This window comes from Aptenodytes patagonicus, chromosome 5 (assembly GCF_965638725.1).
Source record: "Aptenodytes patagonicus chromosome 5, bAptPat1.pri.cur, whole genome shotgun sequence".
Lineage (NCBI taxonomy): Eukaryota > Metazoa > Chordata > Aves > Sphenisciformes > Spheniscidae > Aptenodytes > Aptenodytes patagonicus.
Genome location: NC_134953.1, coordinates 50,792,727 through 50,808,439, shown reverse-complemented (window position 1 = coordinate 50,808,439; position 15,713 = coordinate 50,792,727). Strand labels below are relative to the sequence as shown.

Below are 15,713 nucleotides of genomic sequence, written 5' to 3'. Positions count from 1 at the left end.
CAACGAGTAGCAAAGGTGGCTTAAATTTAGTCTTCTGCTCTTTGAATTTTGTGTTCTCAAACATTTCCTACTGTAAAACTCAGCTGGACAGATTTAGAGTGCACAGTTCCATCAGAGACACAAATGTATTCAAATCCCTCACCCCAAGAACATGCACTGTCATAGCGAAAATAAAGCTTTTTCCATTATTAACAGACATTCAACTAATCACACAGAAGTGCGTAAGGGATCGGTACTCCCTTGGATAGAAACATTTATGAAATACAGCTGGTAACTGTTGAGTTTATTAAGGAACTGTTTTGTGGTTTGGTTTTTTTTTTTTTAAATAACCAACATGATACTTCCCCTCCAAATAAAAAAAAGTAATGGAAAGAAAAACTCAGCAGAATACAAGGAGAGAAGAGATAGAGGGACAACTCTGTACTGTTCTGACTTAGCAAAGACCTGCAACAACAGATCACCAAACCCAGTGCCAAAGAGCCATCACACTCAAGAGGGCAGGGCCAATTTATCCAGTGACCAAGACTGCAGAGAGAAGTCTCATAGCCCATGCATCCTTGCAAAAAGCTCAAGCTGATGCATCGTCAGTTCAGCGAATTGAGACAGTGCTAGCACGTGTGAGTGATTTCAGTCTTCTCAAGTCTCACATTTCATTACTCACGGGTAATTAGGTTATTTTTTCATACAAAGCCAGTTTAAAGCCAGTGAGTGCAATCTCTACCAGTACAAGTTCCAGAGATCTCCATGATGTAGTGTTCCCTATCAGCCACTGCTGGGAAGTGGGTCTGGACTGGCCAGAGCGCATGCAGTGGAGTGCTTTCTCCAGCCCAACTGAGCAGGCCTCGTTCAGGTAAGAAGCAACCAAGGAGACCACAATCACAAATGAACTAAGAATTAAGATTTGTCCAATTTGTGTGTGCGCTCATGCCTCCGTAGGGTACCTGACTCGGTGAAGGAATGGCCACAGTAATTGCAAGAGTAGGGCTTCTCTCCAGTATGGATGCGGTGATGGCGCTGGAGCGATGCCAGCCGGGTGAATGTCCCTCCGCACTCCTCGCAATAGAAGGGGCGCTCTCCAGAGTGAGTCTGCTGGTGTCTTTTCAGCCTGAGCAGCTGGACGAACGCCATGCCACATTCCTGACACTTATAGGGCTTGTCTTGTCGGTGAATCACCTTGTGTTTGGAAAGCAGGTTAGGCTTATCGAAACCTTTGCCGCATGTTGGACAGGCATAAGGTTTATAGTCGTCTTCCTCAGACTTTTGGTTTTCTGCACAAGGCTGATCAGCATACTCAACAGTGTTTTGGTTACGGTGCACTATCGACCACGGGTTCCTAGCCATGCCATTTCCCAAGATCACCATGGAGCGCTCTATCTTGTGCACATTGCGCAGGTGCCTCCAGACATCAGCTGTGCGAATGAAACCCTTGTCACACTCTGGACATTTGTGTGGCCTGTCACTAGAATGAATGAGCTTGTGCATTCGCAAATTTGCTGCACGGAAGAACTCTTTGGCACAGACGGGACATCGGTATGAGTTTTCCACAAGGTGAGTTCGCTTATGTTCCTGCAGCTCGCTCATACCCTTGAAAGAGGAACCACACTTCTTGCACCGATACGGCAAAGCTTCCTCAGAGACAGGCTCCAGGTCCTCATCAAACACATCAGCAAGAACGGTATTTTCATTATCGTCACATAGTCTTCTCCGTGGTTTCTTGGACCGCTCAGAGGAACAGTGCTCTAAATATTTATCTTCACACTGCAGGTCAAAGTTGGTACTGGAGGGGACAAATACCCCAGGTGTACTCTCACCTTGTTTCTGGTAGTAGGTCTCATAGGTTTCTTTGTCTTCACACTGCAACTCTGCAGGAAGCTCCTGCTTACCTGAAGGTCCAGCAGAGTTGCAACGAGGACTGAACGTCTGCGAATAACTCATGTCTACCTCCTTCTGGAGGCTAGATGTGTGGCCCACCTGCTTAGTGTTCTTTCTGGAATAATTTGAATGCTTCTCATCTGTGTCAAAAATGTTATTCTCAGAGTCCCAGTCCACGCTGACATTCATCCTCTGAGGCGTACGCTGTGTTCATCTGCAGCTCATCGATGATGTGTATACCAAGAGCTTCTGCTCTTTCATGGTAAGTCCATCTCATTCTCAGCTCTCTTTACAGTCCTCCCTAGAAAATAAAACACGCATTTCATCAGTGATTTTTCTGATATTAACATAAGATAAAGTTATCACAGTGAAGATTTTTTTCTGATCAAAAGAATGGGACAGACTATTAGTTATGCAGTAGAAGAAACAGAATCATCTACTATTATGTATGTAGAAAATATACATTCAGCGTACAAAATACAGACAGACTACGTTTAATGACGATAAATCCTCTATCATAATCCAGCCTTCACTACAAATAGAAATTGATAATTTCCATTTTAAATTCACCTAAAGATGAGAAATTTTCAGAACTCTAGGGTGCAAACACTTTCAGCAAGTCCTACACCATAGCTGCCCCCACCACAGATCTTTTTCCGAGGATTCATGCTTAATCCTTGTTTTTACCTTGCTAAATACGAACTAGGAGCACCAGTCACAAGGTGGTTTTTTTCAGGAACCAGTTAGGTAATGCAATGAGACCCAGAAACTGTGTCAGCCAAACAGCCAAAACCAGAAGCAATGTATGGAAGGGGGGTCTGGAGAGCTCGGGAGCACCTTTAGCCTCCCATCCTGACCAGCATTATTGTAACTGTCTTGAGGATATTTGGGGTCCCTGTGCCACTGCCAGCTAGCACCATGCAAAGAAGACATATGCAAGGAAAGGCATGAAAGAGCTGTCCAGAAACTGGACTACTAATCGTCCTCCCAGGCTTCAAAGCACAGCTAGTAATGAACAGCTTCAAATTCTCTGGGTAAACTCCCTTTGCAGACCAGCCTTGCTAGCAGAAAATATGAGCAATGGTAATTGGTCAGAAATACCTGTCTGAGTCACAAACTTTCTTGTGAAGAAGACGCTTTCGTTTATGCCGTATCAAAGTGTGGATTTGCAAGAGGTTTTCTGGATTTGTCCAGGCAGCCTGTTGACGGCAGCTCCACAGGGAGCTTTCACTCATCTGGTTTAAACCTGCATTCAGGTTTAGACGCACTAGTCTAACCTCAGAAAGTGCATTCTTCCCATCCTGATGGACACCTTGGCTGGTCCTCCAACCCCCACCTTCTCCTTCACACCCACTTTTTCCATATTGTCTTTGCTCCCACTGTTTCTTCACTTCCTTTTGACTGTTTTTGTCTAGGTGAGACTCCTCTGAATATGAGCACATATATCTATACAAACATATATGTAAAAATGGACATATTTCTGTATTTACATGTGTACATAAAGATTGCCTATTTAGTTTCAGTAGGTTTAAATAGTTCTAAGGGCACTACAGCAATGTGCATTAAGTGAAAGGTCTTATTCACATCTCAGAAAGGCCAGCTTCATTTGAGACACAAGCTGCGCTTTCTTCTGCTGTGATACAGAGAACAAGCTGAATTAGTCTTCTTCATTAGTCACTGCCTGGAACAGAATGGCTCAAGTCACCCCCCAACTTCGACCGTTCCCATTAATTTAATAACGCGCGCATGAGAACAGGAACTATTCCTCACCTCCTGCAAGGGGCTGAGCACCTCCAGCAGCACACCGCCGGCTCCCGAGCCGTGTAACTGATCTGCTATTTCCTTTGTCGAAGAAAAAAACTTTTCAAGGGAGCCTGGCACTGCTTGGCTTAGGAAAACTCCCTGACAAAGGCCCGTCCGGTTTCCACGGGGGGGGATATTTAAATCACGATGTAGGCTTAAAAATAATAAATAAAAATAAAATAAACGAACGATTTTTTGTTCCAGGCAGAATGAAACCCCAAACTTTTCCCGCTGCCGCAGGGGGCCGTCCCGCTGCGGAGACGCCGGCGCCGCGCCCGCCGCCCCCGTCCCCCGCGCTGCGGCGCGGAGCGGCCCCGCTGCCCGCGCCCTACCTGCGGGGCTCCCGCCCCGCGGCCCTCGGCCCCGCCGCCACCGCGCAGCCCCTCGCGCCGGCGCGGAGGCCCCCGGCGGCGGCGGCGCAATCGCAGCGCGGCGAGGCCCGCAGCGGCCGGCGGCTGCCAGCAGCGGGGCGGGACCCGGGCAGCCCCCCCGCGCCAGTCCTCGCTCCGGCGACGCCGACCGGGGGTGGGCCGGGAGCCCCCTCCCGGGTCCGGCGCCTGTTTCAAACGGCTGCGGCAGCTGCCGGCGGGGCCGCGAGGTGCGGAGAAACATCCCGGTGGGTCAAGCGTTGGCTGAAAGCGAGCAGGTGCCCTTCCCACCGCTCCTGCTGAAAGGCTCTCCCGAACCCTCGGTGCTCCGGGGGACTGGAGCCTTCTCCCCAGCTCCAGCCTGCAGCAATTCACGGGGTGTTTCCACCCCCCCCGCAATGGCAATAACCGTGTGTCTTCCCGCAGAAGTTTGGCAGCGATTGGGTTCACTTTCAAGCTTTGCTTTGTCAGAAGAAATAGGCTCTGCTCTTGTGAGGAAGGCTCTGTCCACGTCCCCGACTTCTGTGCCTCGCTTCCAACCTGAATGAGTATTTCTTTACCCTGAGTGCCCAGAACTGCACTCGGTATCTTCAGCGAAGTCTCACCAGGGCCTTTCACAGCGGCACCGTTTCCTTACTCCTAGTGGAAGTTCTTTGCCCGACACATCCTAGGGTCCCATTTGCCTTTTTCAAAGCCACAGTAGGATCACAGCCTGTAGGCATTCTCAGGCTCTTTTCCTCCATCCCTTATAGCTGATTACCCACCAATTTGGAGCAGAAATTTTCACCGTTTCTCTACTGCCATTTCTGGAAGACTTCTCATTCTTCCATGGCTCTGCAGCCCTCCCTCCTGTTCATATTCCCCGTCAGCACATGTCCACTTTTACGTTCCCATCAATAACGTAACCGTTCAACAGGAGTCATCCAAGGTCCAATCCCCCAGGAGCACCGTTGGGAAGCCCCCAACAGCTTCTGTTCAACCAGTGGTCCCCGACCCTGTCCCCTTAGCGCTCTGCATTTGTCCCCCCGTTACCGTACTGACCACTTCTGCGCTTCCTGTAGTCAAAACTACTCTCCAACATCACCGTGTAACCTCGCAGAGATTGCTCCTGCTTTAAACACTGCAGTTATGTTGCACACTGGACAGCCAAACAAAACTCTCACTTTTGGAAATGGGCTTCTACAATTAGCGGCAAATACAGAACTGAAATTAAAAATGAACAAGAGTGTACATTACTAGCAAAATATGCAAATATGGTATATAAAAATGCTCAATGTTCTGCTTTTTTGTGATCTCACAGATCTTTCTAAAAATACTCTGCTTTTTTGTGATCTCACAAATCTCTCTAAAAATAAACATGAAACCAGAAACTACTCTGCTGGGAGTTGAGGGTGAGGAAAAGAAACGTACCTACTCCTTTCACACGGAAAAGCGAGCTACTTTTGAGAGCACAGTAAGTGGCAGTTCAGTTTCTTCAGATCAGGCAGTTAAAAAATAAGTTAACAACATTCCTTTAATGGCAGTCCTTGGATCCATGAGAAACCCACATGCTGCTTAGTATGGCGAACCTTGCAGAGAAAGAACCGTCATTCCAACTCTCACAAACTAGGAAAAAAACCTCAGAAGATTTTCATTATTTTTATTACCGTTTTTCTGAATTTAAAATTCTTAGACGTTTCTTACTGGAATGCAGTAGCTGGGCAGGGTGAAGGCTTTCTTCCACCTAGACCCAAGACGCACGGAATCACATACCCCTTCCACCTCCCTTGTGCAAGACAAGCACACAACCCTCCCCTTGTTCATCAGTTCTCATAAGGAAAACTCGAGTAATATATAAGCACATACAGCACCAATATCGCCACAGCCAAGCATGCCTGTGTGGGGTGCAGAGGATAAATGGCCATTTTAAAAAAATCCAAATCACAGCTTATTACAGCTAATGCACTACAACATGAGAGGATGTATGGAGAGAAGAGATGGATGAGTCGTTCTGGCCAAGTGGGCTGTGTAGCCTAACAGTGACACTTCTGCAAAACCAACCCCAGAGGGTGCTCATAATCTAGACAGCAACACTGTAACTTGGAGACCACAGGCACACAAAAGCTCTAATTTAACATGTCAGTCTTACAAGCGTAGATGCCCAGATGAGTCCAGCTAGTCCTGATCATATCCAACAACTGCACATCTCTTTTGACTTCAACCTGATACAATGGCAGCATTTCCTCTTGCAGCTGCCAAGGAATGGCCCAATGCCAGCAAACAATGGTCTTCCTCATAGGGATCATGGAGGAAATGATCAAAGCATCTCCAGAGATGGGCTGCAGGTCCTCCTCCTCTTCCTCCTCCAAAGCATCAATAGGGATGATGCTTTCATCATCCTCACTTATCCCTTCTTGAGGTTCCTCAGAGTGTTCTGAGGAACAGCATTCTAAACATTCATCTTCACGCTGCAGGTCAAAATTGGTGGGTTGGTTGAATTACGCTTCCAGCAGTAAGTTTCCAAGGTCTCCTCTTCTTGGCACTGCAGTTCTATATGGATTTCTTGTCTGACTGAAGGTCTAGCAGGATGCACCCAGGACTAGAAGGCGGTGAGTAATCTTCCTCCACCTCCGGCTGCGGGCTGGCTTTGCAGCCCACCCTTTCTGAGGTTTGTCTGGAGTCACCTGAGTGTTTCTCACCTGCGTGACAACTGTCAGTAATAGAAACAAAGTCCACCTCCATCCTATGGTACCATATAGTGCTTACTTGTTAGTAATGGTGGAGACAGGCAGTACAAATTCCTGTGACCTCTCATGGTTGGCTTCTTTCATGTCAGCTTCCTTAGAAAAGAAACAAGAATTTCATTATCTGCCAGGCAAAGCTAGCATTTAAGATGTCAGTTTAACTGAAAATACTTTAGTAGTAATACATAATGCAGAACACTCCAAATGGTGTCTCATGGGTTAGATCAAGGACCCAGGGCAACTCTATTCAGTCTTCTGTTGTTGGTCTGAGAGGAGAGAGAAAAGGGCTTCTATGGCAAGGTAATAAAACCAGCATGTACACACCCCAACACTTAGACCGACAAAAGTGTCAACACACTCATAAAATTCATGAGTATGGTCCCAAAACTAGCCTCTTGCTTTCAATAATGAAGAGCAGGCCACTCTACTAAGGTTGCCCTTTTAACCTAAAATAAAAAATGAAATTTGGAGATCTTATCTCATGCAGGTTGGTCTTCAGACTAATATACTTAGCTCTATCACGTTCCACATATTTTAATTTTTCCTCCTAATACTGAGGTATTTAAAATGTACTCTGCCTTCTATTTCATATGTTGTATTTATGAGCACGTGATTTCATTAAAATCTGCATTCTAAGCGTTTCCCATCAGCCTTGATGAGTTATCCCAGCACATGCAAAAAATAAGCTGTAATCCTCAAGGGGAAGGAGGCAAAAAAATAAGTGAAACACCTATCTCTTTACAATATATGATTCCTATTAAAATTATGTTATTGGTGCTTTGTACCCGTCCTACATTTATATTCCCAACAGAAATATCTGGATCCCAAATCCTTCTTTTTCTTTATGCTACCTCACTTTTATGTTTTAAAAGTGAAGAGACTGTCAGGACAGATGAGTATCTGCCACCTACTATTTGTCAGTTACATCTGCTTTGGAATATTTTTTTTTTTTAAAGGATCAGACTCCACACTCCCATGTTTCCGTTAAATTCACTAAGTGCAAACTTCCTTGCTGTCACAATGGGAGCTTAATATATTTTATGAAGGCTTTAAAATCACATCCAATCAAATTTGAATTTTTATTGCCCATATAGGTTTCTCTCCCGACATCTGGCTACTTTTTTTTAGGACTGCCATAAACACCTTAAACATCTGAGAGCTTCAGACTCTTCTACATAAAACAAAACAAAAAAACCCCCAAGTTTTCTTCTAAGTAAGAGCTGAATTCAGAGAGACTTAACTGATATTTGGCTGAAGCTCGAACTTTTAACTCCCCAGAGGAAAGATGGGCTCCCTTCAGGACACTGAACTCTTGATGAAAGACTAGCAATAGCTGTTTACTGTTAGAGATACTGAATTTTGCAAGAACACCATCAACAGCAAGTGCTCTCCTACCACAGCTGATTACACCACATGCTATGTGCTACAGCCACAGAGAGGGAGAGCAAGCAGCCAACAGTCCAGCAGTACCCTGCTGAGAGTACGATTAAAAGAAGGTTCAGGATCTCTGATGCTGTCCTCTCTCAAATCACCTGGAGCAAGGAATCGTTTCACTGTCTCTAGCCAGCTCCAGCCTGTTATCATAACATGCTTTTTTCCGTGAAGCTTGCCAGGATCTTCTAGGTCGTTGGGCCCCAGTCAACTAGCATCTCATAAAAAAGGCGTTTGGAAGAAACGAACCTGTTGAGAAAACAAGTCCTAACTACAGCCAAAGTCAGATACAGTTACAAAATCTAGAGTCAAGCTGTAAAGAACATGGAACAATTAATAGGAGGAAACTAAGCAAGGACTGCAAAAAGCATGTTAGTCAAGTAGTAATGTTCTGGCATGCTCTTGTTTCTCAAACTTGCATTTTCCTTTGCACATATCGATCTAGATTGCCAACAAATCTCTATGCAAAACTCGTGTGTGATTTTGCTAACATCCCCAGCTCAACTCTGACAGCTCAATTCAAGTGCTGGACATGGAAGACTGCAAAGGAGTCTGCAAAGCAATAACCTGACCTTTCTGGTGCAGGACAGAAGGTCATATGCAAGAACATCCATGCCCTATGGCTTCCTGCAATGGCGGGCTGTGGTTTTAGAAGAGATGTATCCGTTATCTGCATATGTACCTTATACATGCTTAATTTTGAAAACCCACAAAATGTGTACACAAGCTTGTTAAAGAGTTAAAGGAGAAATCTGTACCTGTTAAACAGTTATCTCAATACCCTTGATCTGTACTTACTTGTTTTTATTGTAACTCTTGGATTAATAGGTTGACTCAGAAGAGCATTCGATGATCTATTCAAATGACCATTCAGCATAAAGGATTTTTACTGGAGTACCTGATTAAGCGTAAGTGGGACGTTTTTAGCGGTGCCCCAGGAAAACACACACTCTCTCCGAGTTCCTTTTTTGATTAAAAAGGAAACCGAACGAGCAGCTCTGACTGAAACACGGCACTTCACTCGAGCCACCGCAAAACCCCGCGAGGGGAGTTTCCCAGCGCTCTCCCCCAGGGCCTGCCCCACCTCGGCCTTCGCTCCTCCCAGGGCAAAAGGGCGATGGGCGGGCGGGAAGCTCACACTGCCCGCGGCCCGGCCCGGCCCGGCCCGGCCCTCCCCGCAGCGGCCCCCGCCGCCCGCACCCCCTCACCGTGGGCGATGGGGCCGGGCCGGGCCGTGCGCTGCCCCCCGCGCTCCCCCCGCGCCGGGCGAGGGCAGCGGCACTCACAGCGCGGCCCGGCCGGCGGCCGCCATGTCGTGCCGGCACTATCTGCAAGGAGGGGGTAAACAAACCGGCCCCGCTCATGACGCGGCCGTGGCCCCGCCCCGGCCTGACGGACAGTTCCCGCCACCAATCGGCGTCCGCATCCCGGCTGTCGGGCAGCGCCCGCGTCACCAACCGCTGCGCGCGCGAACGGCAGTCCGACGCAACCCACTGCGGTCGGGGCCGGCCCCCCTCAAACCCTCCAGTGAATGACACACCGGGGGACCGGCCCTCGTCACACCTCCAGCGACCGACACCGCCAGAGATCAGCCCCCGCCACACCCTCATGGGACTCACACTCAGAGACCGGGCCCTGTCACACCCCCGGCGGGACTTTCACAGCTGGAGGCTGGCCCCTGTCACACCTCCAGTGTGACTGTCACACCTCCAGTGTGACCGACACCCAGAGACCAGCCTCGTCACACCTCCAGTGTGACTGACACAGCTGGTGGCCAGCTGCTCGCACAACCCTTTGTGTGAATGACATGCTCCTGTCACAACCCCAGTGTGACTGACACCGCCAGAGACCTCCCCTGTCACACCTCCAATGTGACTGACACCGCCAGGGACCTCCCCTGCCACGCCTCCCATGTGACAGACGCCGCCAGAGGCCGCCCCTGCCACACCTCCAATGTGACTGACACCGCCAGGGACCTCCCCTGCCACGCCTCCCATGTGACCGACGCCGCCAGAGGCCGCCCCTGTCACACCTCCAATATGACTGACACCGCCAGAGGCTGGCCCCCCTCACTGCCCCAGTGGGAATGACACAGTCGCGGACCAGCCCCTGTCACTCCCCCAGTGTGACTGACACCCAGACGCCAGTCCCTGTTATTCTCCCAGTTTGACTGATACAGTCAGACACCAGCCCCCATCACACCCCCAGTGTGACTGACATCTGGAGACCAGCTGCCGTCACACCCCCACTGTGACTGACACAGCTGGGGACCGCCCCTGTCACACACCCCAAATGTGACTGACACAGGCAGGGACCGCCCCATCACGCCCCCAGTGTGACTGACACAGGCAGGAACCGCCCCTGTCACACCCCCAGTGTGACTGAGACGGGCAGGAGCCACCCCTGTCACACCTCCAGCGCGACTGACACAGGCAGGGACCAGCCTCGTCACTCTCCCAGTGTGACTGAGACTCTGAGGCTGCTGCGCTGTCACACACACCTGTGCGACTGACGCAGCCAGGGACCAACCCCCAATGTGACTGACACGCTGACACCACCCCTGTCCCCTGAAGCATCACACTCCCATGAGGCTGACACAACCACCCCCGGTGAGACTGTCACTCAAAGACCAGCCCTTGTCACCCTCCCGTAGGTCTGTCACAGCCAGAGTCCAGCTCCCACTACAGCCCCTCAGTGTGGCTGACACACCCGTAGACCAGCTCATCTTTCCACAGCTGTAGTCTGACTGACACCCAGGGCAACCACCCCATTGGCACCCTGTACACAGGCCCAGAAAACCTGACAGCAAACAATGCCAGCACGCCTACCACTCCCCCACTATGCCTGACAGAGATCAGTCGCCTGTCACAGCCCCTCATGGCCGTGATGTCCCCCCTCCTCGCACATCTGGTGAGCGCAGGCCACATCCCTCCGTGGGGCTGAGGAAGCCAGAGAGCAGCCTCTGCTCACAGGAGTCTCCAAAACACCAAAAAACACAACAGGAGACGGCACCGCTGCATTCACAGGAGGAGCACACTGTTCTATAGGGTCTTTAGCCATGGAAAACACCTTGTCAGAGCACAAAGGGCTCCAAAACGAATAAAAGTGCCCTATCTCCGTTATGTGTTCAAGCCTACCTGCTCAATCCTTCTCCAAAACACACCTGTCAGATGGGAAGGATATTTGTCTGCTGGAGGTCTTTAAAATAAACACCTGACTTGGCCATACGTTGGTACAAAGCCACCTAAATGCCCACAAATTCTTTAGCTGCCCGGTGAAAATCATTGACATGCAACTGTAACAGGGTTAGGGAAACAGGGTTAGGGATGCTGAGGCGTGGTGTGACACAGCTCCTTTTCCTGCACCTCATCCCAATTTCAAGCCGACAACCTGCACCCCAGCTTCTCAAGATTTTTTTTTCCCCCCAAGAGTCTTACATAGGTTCAACGATTCTAGGGACAATTTATAGCTCCTAATCGAAAGTCATGGCATTTGGAAGACTGAGCACTCTCCTGGGGACATCAGTTCCACCAGTTTATCAGTACAGCCTTCATCACTGCTGTTACACACAGTCAACGCAAAGTTTTTCACATAAAAACTTCCGGCTGTACATTAACACACATCTTTTAACAACGCAGGATGTCTGGATACAGCGTGGATGTCTGGCTACAGCAGAGGCCATGCCCCCAAGCTGGAGTCTGCCGCGCCTGTTGCACGCTGTGATTTATTCCCAAACCAGCTGAGCTGCCCACAGATAACAGAAAAATGACTGCACGAGAGAGCGTGAGTGCACAGCGTGTGTGTGTATATGAGCAATCCCCTAAATATACAGGCTATATGGGAGGAGCCTCCAGATCCAGGACTCTTTGCTACATCAAGTCAGGGGTATGATGCCTGTGCTATGCAGATGAGCTGTCATATTGTCTCCCACACAAGACTGTCTCCAAAGGAACCTACACCTACTGCAGATATCCTGCAGCATATGGACATTTATAGGTCAACCTGGAAAAAGTGAGAGTAATGATTGTCCAAAAAAAGCAGGAACCCAAATAATTTTCCAATGTTATTTTGGAAAACGCAGAGATGGAACAGGCTGAATTATACCTACCTGAGAGCCATTAGAAAATGTCTGATCGCCTCTAAAATGCATTAGAAGGAAAAAAAACGCCTCCAGCTTTCTCGTGCAAGAAGAGAATGCCGTACGTAAATAAGATTCCCTAATAAAAATCAGTGCTGGAATGAATTTGCAAGCATATTCTAACCCTTTCTTGTGATGGGGACAGAGTCTGGGGTTTCATCCTAACAGCCAGAAACATCACCAGGCTGAAACTCTGAGAGAGTAGATGCACTTTCATTGCAGGAGCAACCGTGATGTATAATCCAGGATCTCCTCCTGTAAAAAATTTCAGAGCAAACCCAGAATATTTGTTACCCTTCTCTAAATTGAGCTGGAAAAAGAAAATAACTTCTGGTGCCAACTCTATGAAAACAACACGTGTCTTGACAGCATACCGTTAGATGATTTAAAATTGAAGACCAACCAACAATGCAATATTCTAGGTGCTGGGGGAGGAAGGGGACTGGCAGACCCCGAAATCTGTTTGCGTTTCCAAACACTCAGCATTCACCTCCAGCATGTACCTGCCACATCTCCCAGTTGTATGCACCATCCTCAGTATATTTTTCCAAAGCTTCAGCCTCTAAAAAGAGCCGAAACCTCTGTTGACTGATGCTTCTGCTGGAGAGCTGAGATTTCTATAATTAGCATCAGAGAGAATTTGGGGAGGGAGCTGTCTCTTTTTTTTCTTTTTTTTTTTTGGTAAATTTGGATGTTGCACATTTTAAAACAAAACATTTTACTTAAAACATCAGCACATCTGTTCATAATTGCAGAGTGGGGAAGAGGAATGAGTCAGTAGTTGAAAAAACATTAAATTTGCAGGGAAGTGACTGAAGCGTTTGCACAGAAGGGGGCAAATGGAGATAAGAAAGGCAGTCTGCTTGCATTCAGCTGTCGGGAAACTTGTACAGCAGACTTACCCTTTATAAGAGGAGCAAGGGGGAAAAAATGAAAAACTATAGAAACACCTACTTTCCCCTCTCTCCTATGTGTGCAAACTCTCATTATATGAATTATTGGACCACAGCTTGATCAGTGGAGACAGTCCCTTGCCACCAGAACGGATCCCTCTCACATCGCTGCTGGGATCTGCGCACCCACTTGCAGGACTGTGCTGGGGACAGTGTTCACAAAGGTCACATCATTCAACGGAGAGAATCCCTCTGCCCTGAATGTTTTGGTCACTGCTGGGACGACCAAAGTGCCTGTCTTTGCATGTTTGTATTAATGCCTTTTCATGGCTCCTTTTTAGTTTTCTTTGTTATAATCCTCAGAAAGAGTCAAGACGTAAACATCCCTTGCCAACAGGCAGCTATTGAGCCCAGGCTGGCCATTTTTTAGCCACTGCAGTCTGTCATCTCCCATGAAAGAGAAACTTGGAGTGAAAATGGTCGTGTGGGACTAGGCACACTCAGGGCAGCAGAGAAGCTTTGCCTTCAGCCCTGCAAACACTCTGTAAGAGCCTTTCTCTGGCAGGGAGATGAACCTGTACCGTCCCACGCATACGAGGTGGCCATGGCAGTACTGGCAAGGTTCGTGCCAGCATCATAGCTTTCCAAGCTGAACTGCTCCAGCAAAATCCCTTTGCACTGCCCACAGATACTGACTGTAAGAGAAGGACGCCCAACTTACATCAAACACACAAATATCCCAGCAAAACCCCTCTAACCTATGAGGCACAAAAGGTCTGGTTTGATTTGCATTTAGCAGCCTTCCTGACCTGAAGTGTAACAAACACAGTATCGTCTTCTTACACCGGGGAGATATCGCAAAACGCTTACCTGAAATAGAGGCGTCTATTCTCCATCTGGTAGGAAAACAAGCTTAACATTTAAAACTGTCTGCAAGGTGGGAGCAAATGAAGTCCTGAATGAGTGCAGAAGGGAACAAAATGTAATAAAACTAAACAGGTAATAGCTGATAGATTATCTGGAGACACAGGCTAACGCCAAACAATCCAGGAGAGAGAGATTAAAAATAACTGATAACCGAAGCACTGCACCAGTGCAGCGTGTGGTAACGGGCAATCTTGTTCTTGACATCTCTGTATTTGCTTTTTTTGAAACTCTGCAGTTATTCAGATTAAAACCCACCACTTGCATGAATCCAGCTAACATTATTCACATCATTTTACACATATATACTCTACAAGTGCCTCTGCAACTTCACACGGAAAGTAAACCTTATTTTATATAAAACGATCAACTTGCCAAATAAAATATGTTGTCCTACATTTTTTTTTCCCAGAGAACTGAAACTCGAGCTAATGAATCAGAAAATGTAAAATGATCAGAAAACACCTGGAAAAAAAGGTTAAGATAGCTATTCTTGTTCAGCTGAAGAATCTATTGGTTATCTGTCCTAGATTTAATTAGTGAAAACCACAAAGATTGGCTAGCTCAGCACAAAATTTCTGACCTGAGCCAATTTCATATTTGACAGCATAAAATACTGCTACTTAGAAGAGCTAGCTGAACAACACCTATGAAGTGTGCATGCTGATGAGCTTTCAGAGGGGAAATGGCTTTACAAACCCAGCCCTGTTTTGAGGCAACATATTTGAGAGGTTCAACAAGTGTGAGGAGTAATTAGGACACAGCCTGGGTTCCTTTAGGTACCCAGGACTGCCCTGGGGTGCGATTCTGGCTGCTGTACCCTTTTGGGTGGCTCTTAAATCGACGGATCACGGGCAATGCAGAGCAGCCAACATAATCAAAGCCACTGTCATAGGTAATAACTTCAGATTCCCAAACCGCTTATAAGTACATGGTACCCATATAAAAATTAATGACCCATTGACTGCAGACAGCAAAGTACAAGGCAAAAACAGATTTGTTGATGTATCTATTTGCCATTTGCTGCCTGTCCTCACACTAAAAGTGTTTCTGGTTATAGTTACTGTTAATTGCTTTTTATCTAACAGTGGAGCTAAGAGGTTTCAGCTGAGATGAGGTTTCACAGCATTAGGCAATTACACAAACATCCAGATGCACAAAAATTCCCTGGTTTGTAATCTGGACAATGCAGAACATGGCGAGTTATCTCGGGCCTAAAAAGAGGTTTCTGCTCTGGTAAAAAATATCTGACTGACCAAGGAAGCATCAGGGAAGGTGAAAAAATGAATCACTGCTTCCTTGTGCTTCATCTGTTACAGCTCACAGATAAAAAATTCAGCCACGGTTGCCTGAATTTTAACTCATCAACAGGAACACACAGAAGCATCGTATTTTCAAACACACCACATCTTCTGAAGACATTCCTCCCAAGGAGGGCTTCCTTGTGCGGTGTCATTATCTCCGACAGATCTGCTTTGGAAATTTCCTCTCGGGGCTCCTCCAAGTTGACAAGTGAATTCTCTGCATCAGAAATATTTGTTCAGAGGCTGCCAGGCTCATC

General features: G+C 47.5%; 1 protein-coding gene across 6 annotated transcripts; it reads right to left on the bottom strand.

Moving 5' to 3' along the window:
* Positions 1–262: 262 nt before the first annotated feature.
* On the bottom strand, positions 263–9,866 carry LOC143161098 (uncharacterized). Of its 6 annotated transcripts, none has more exons than XM_076339705.1 (5): positions 9,406–9,501; positions 8,996–9,095; positions 6,789–6,862; positions 3,643–3,829; positions 263–2,173 (listed from the first exon to the last, which is right to left on the bottom strand). In XM_076339705.1, the coding sequence occupies exon 5, from the start codon at positions 2,059–2,061 to the stop codon at positions 895–897; it is 1,167 nt and encodes a 388-aa protein (XP_076195820.1). In that variant the 5' UTR covers positions 2,062–2,173; positions 3,643–3,829; positions 6,789–6,862; positions 8,996–9,095; positions 9,406–9,501; the 3' UTR covers positions 263–894. The 6 variants fall into 6 exon arrangements, with proteins under 6 accessions (XP_076195820.1, XP_076195823.1, XP_076195821.1 ...); XM_076339708.1 differs by lacking the exon at positions 8,996–9,095 and adding an exon at positions 8,299–8,446; XM_076339706.1 differs by lacking the exon at positions 9,406–9,501 and adding an exon at positions 8,299–8,446 and having other exon boundaries at positions 8,996–9,352.
* Between the last annotated feature and the right edge of the window lie 5,847 nt (positions 9,867–15,713).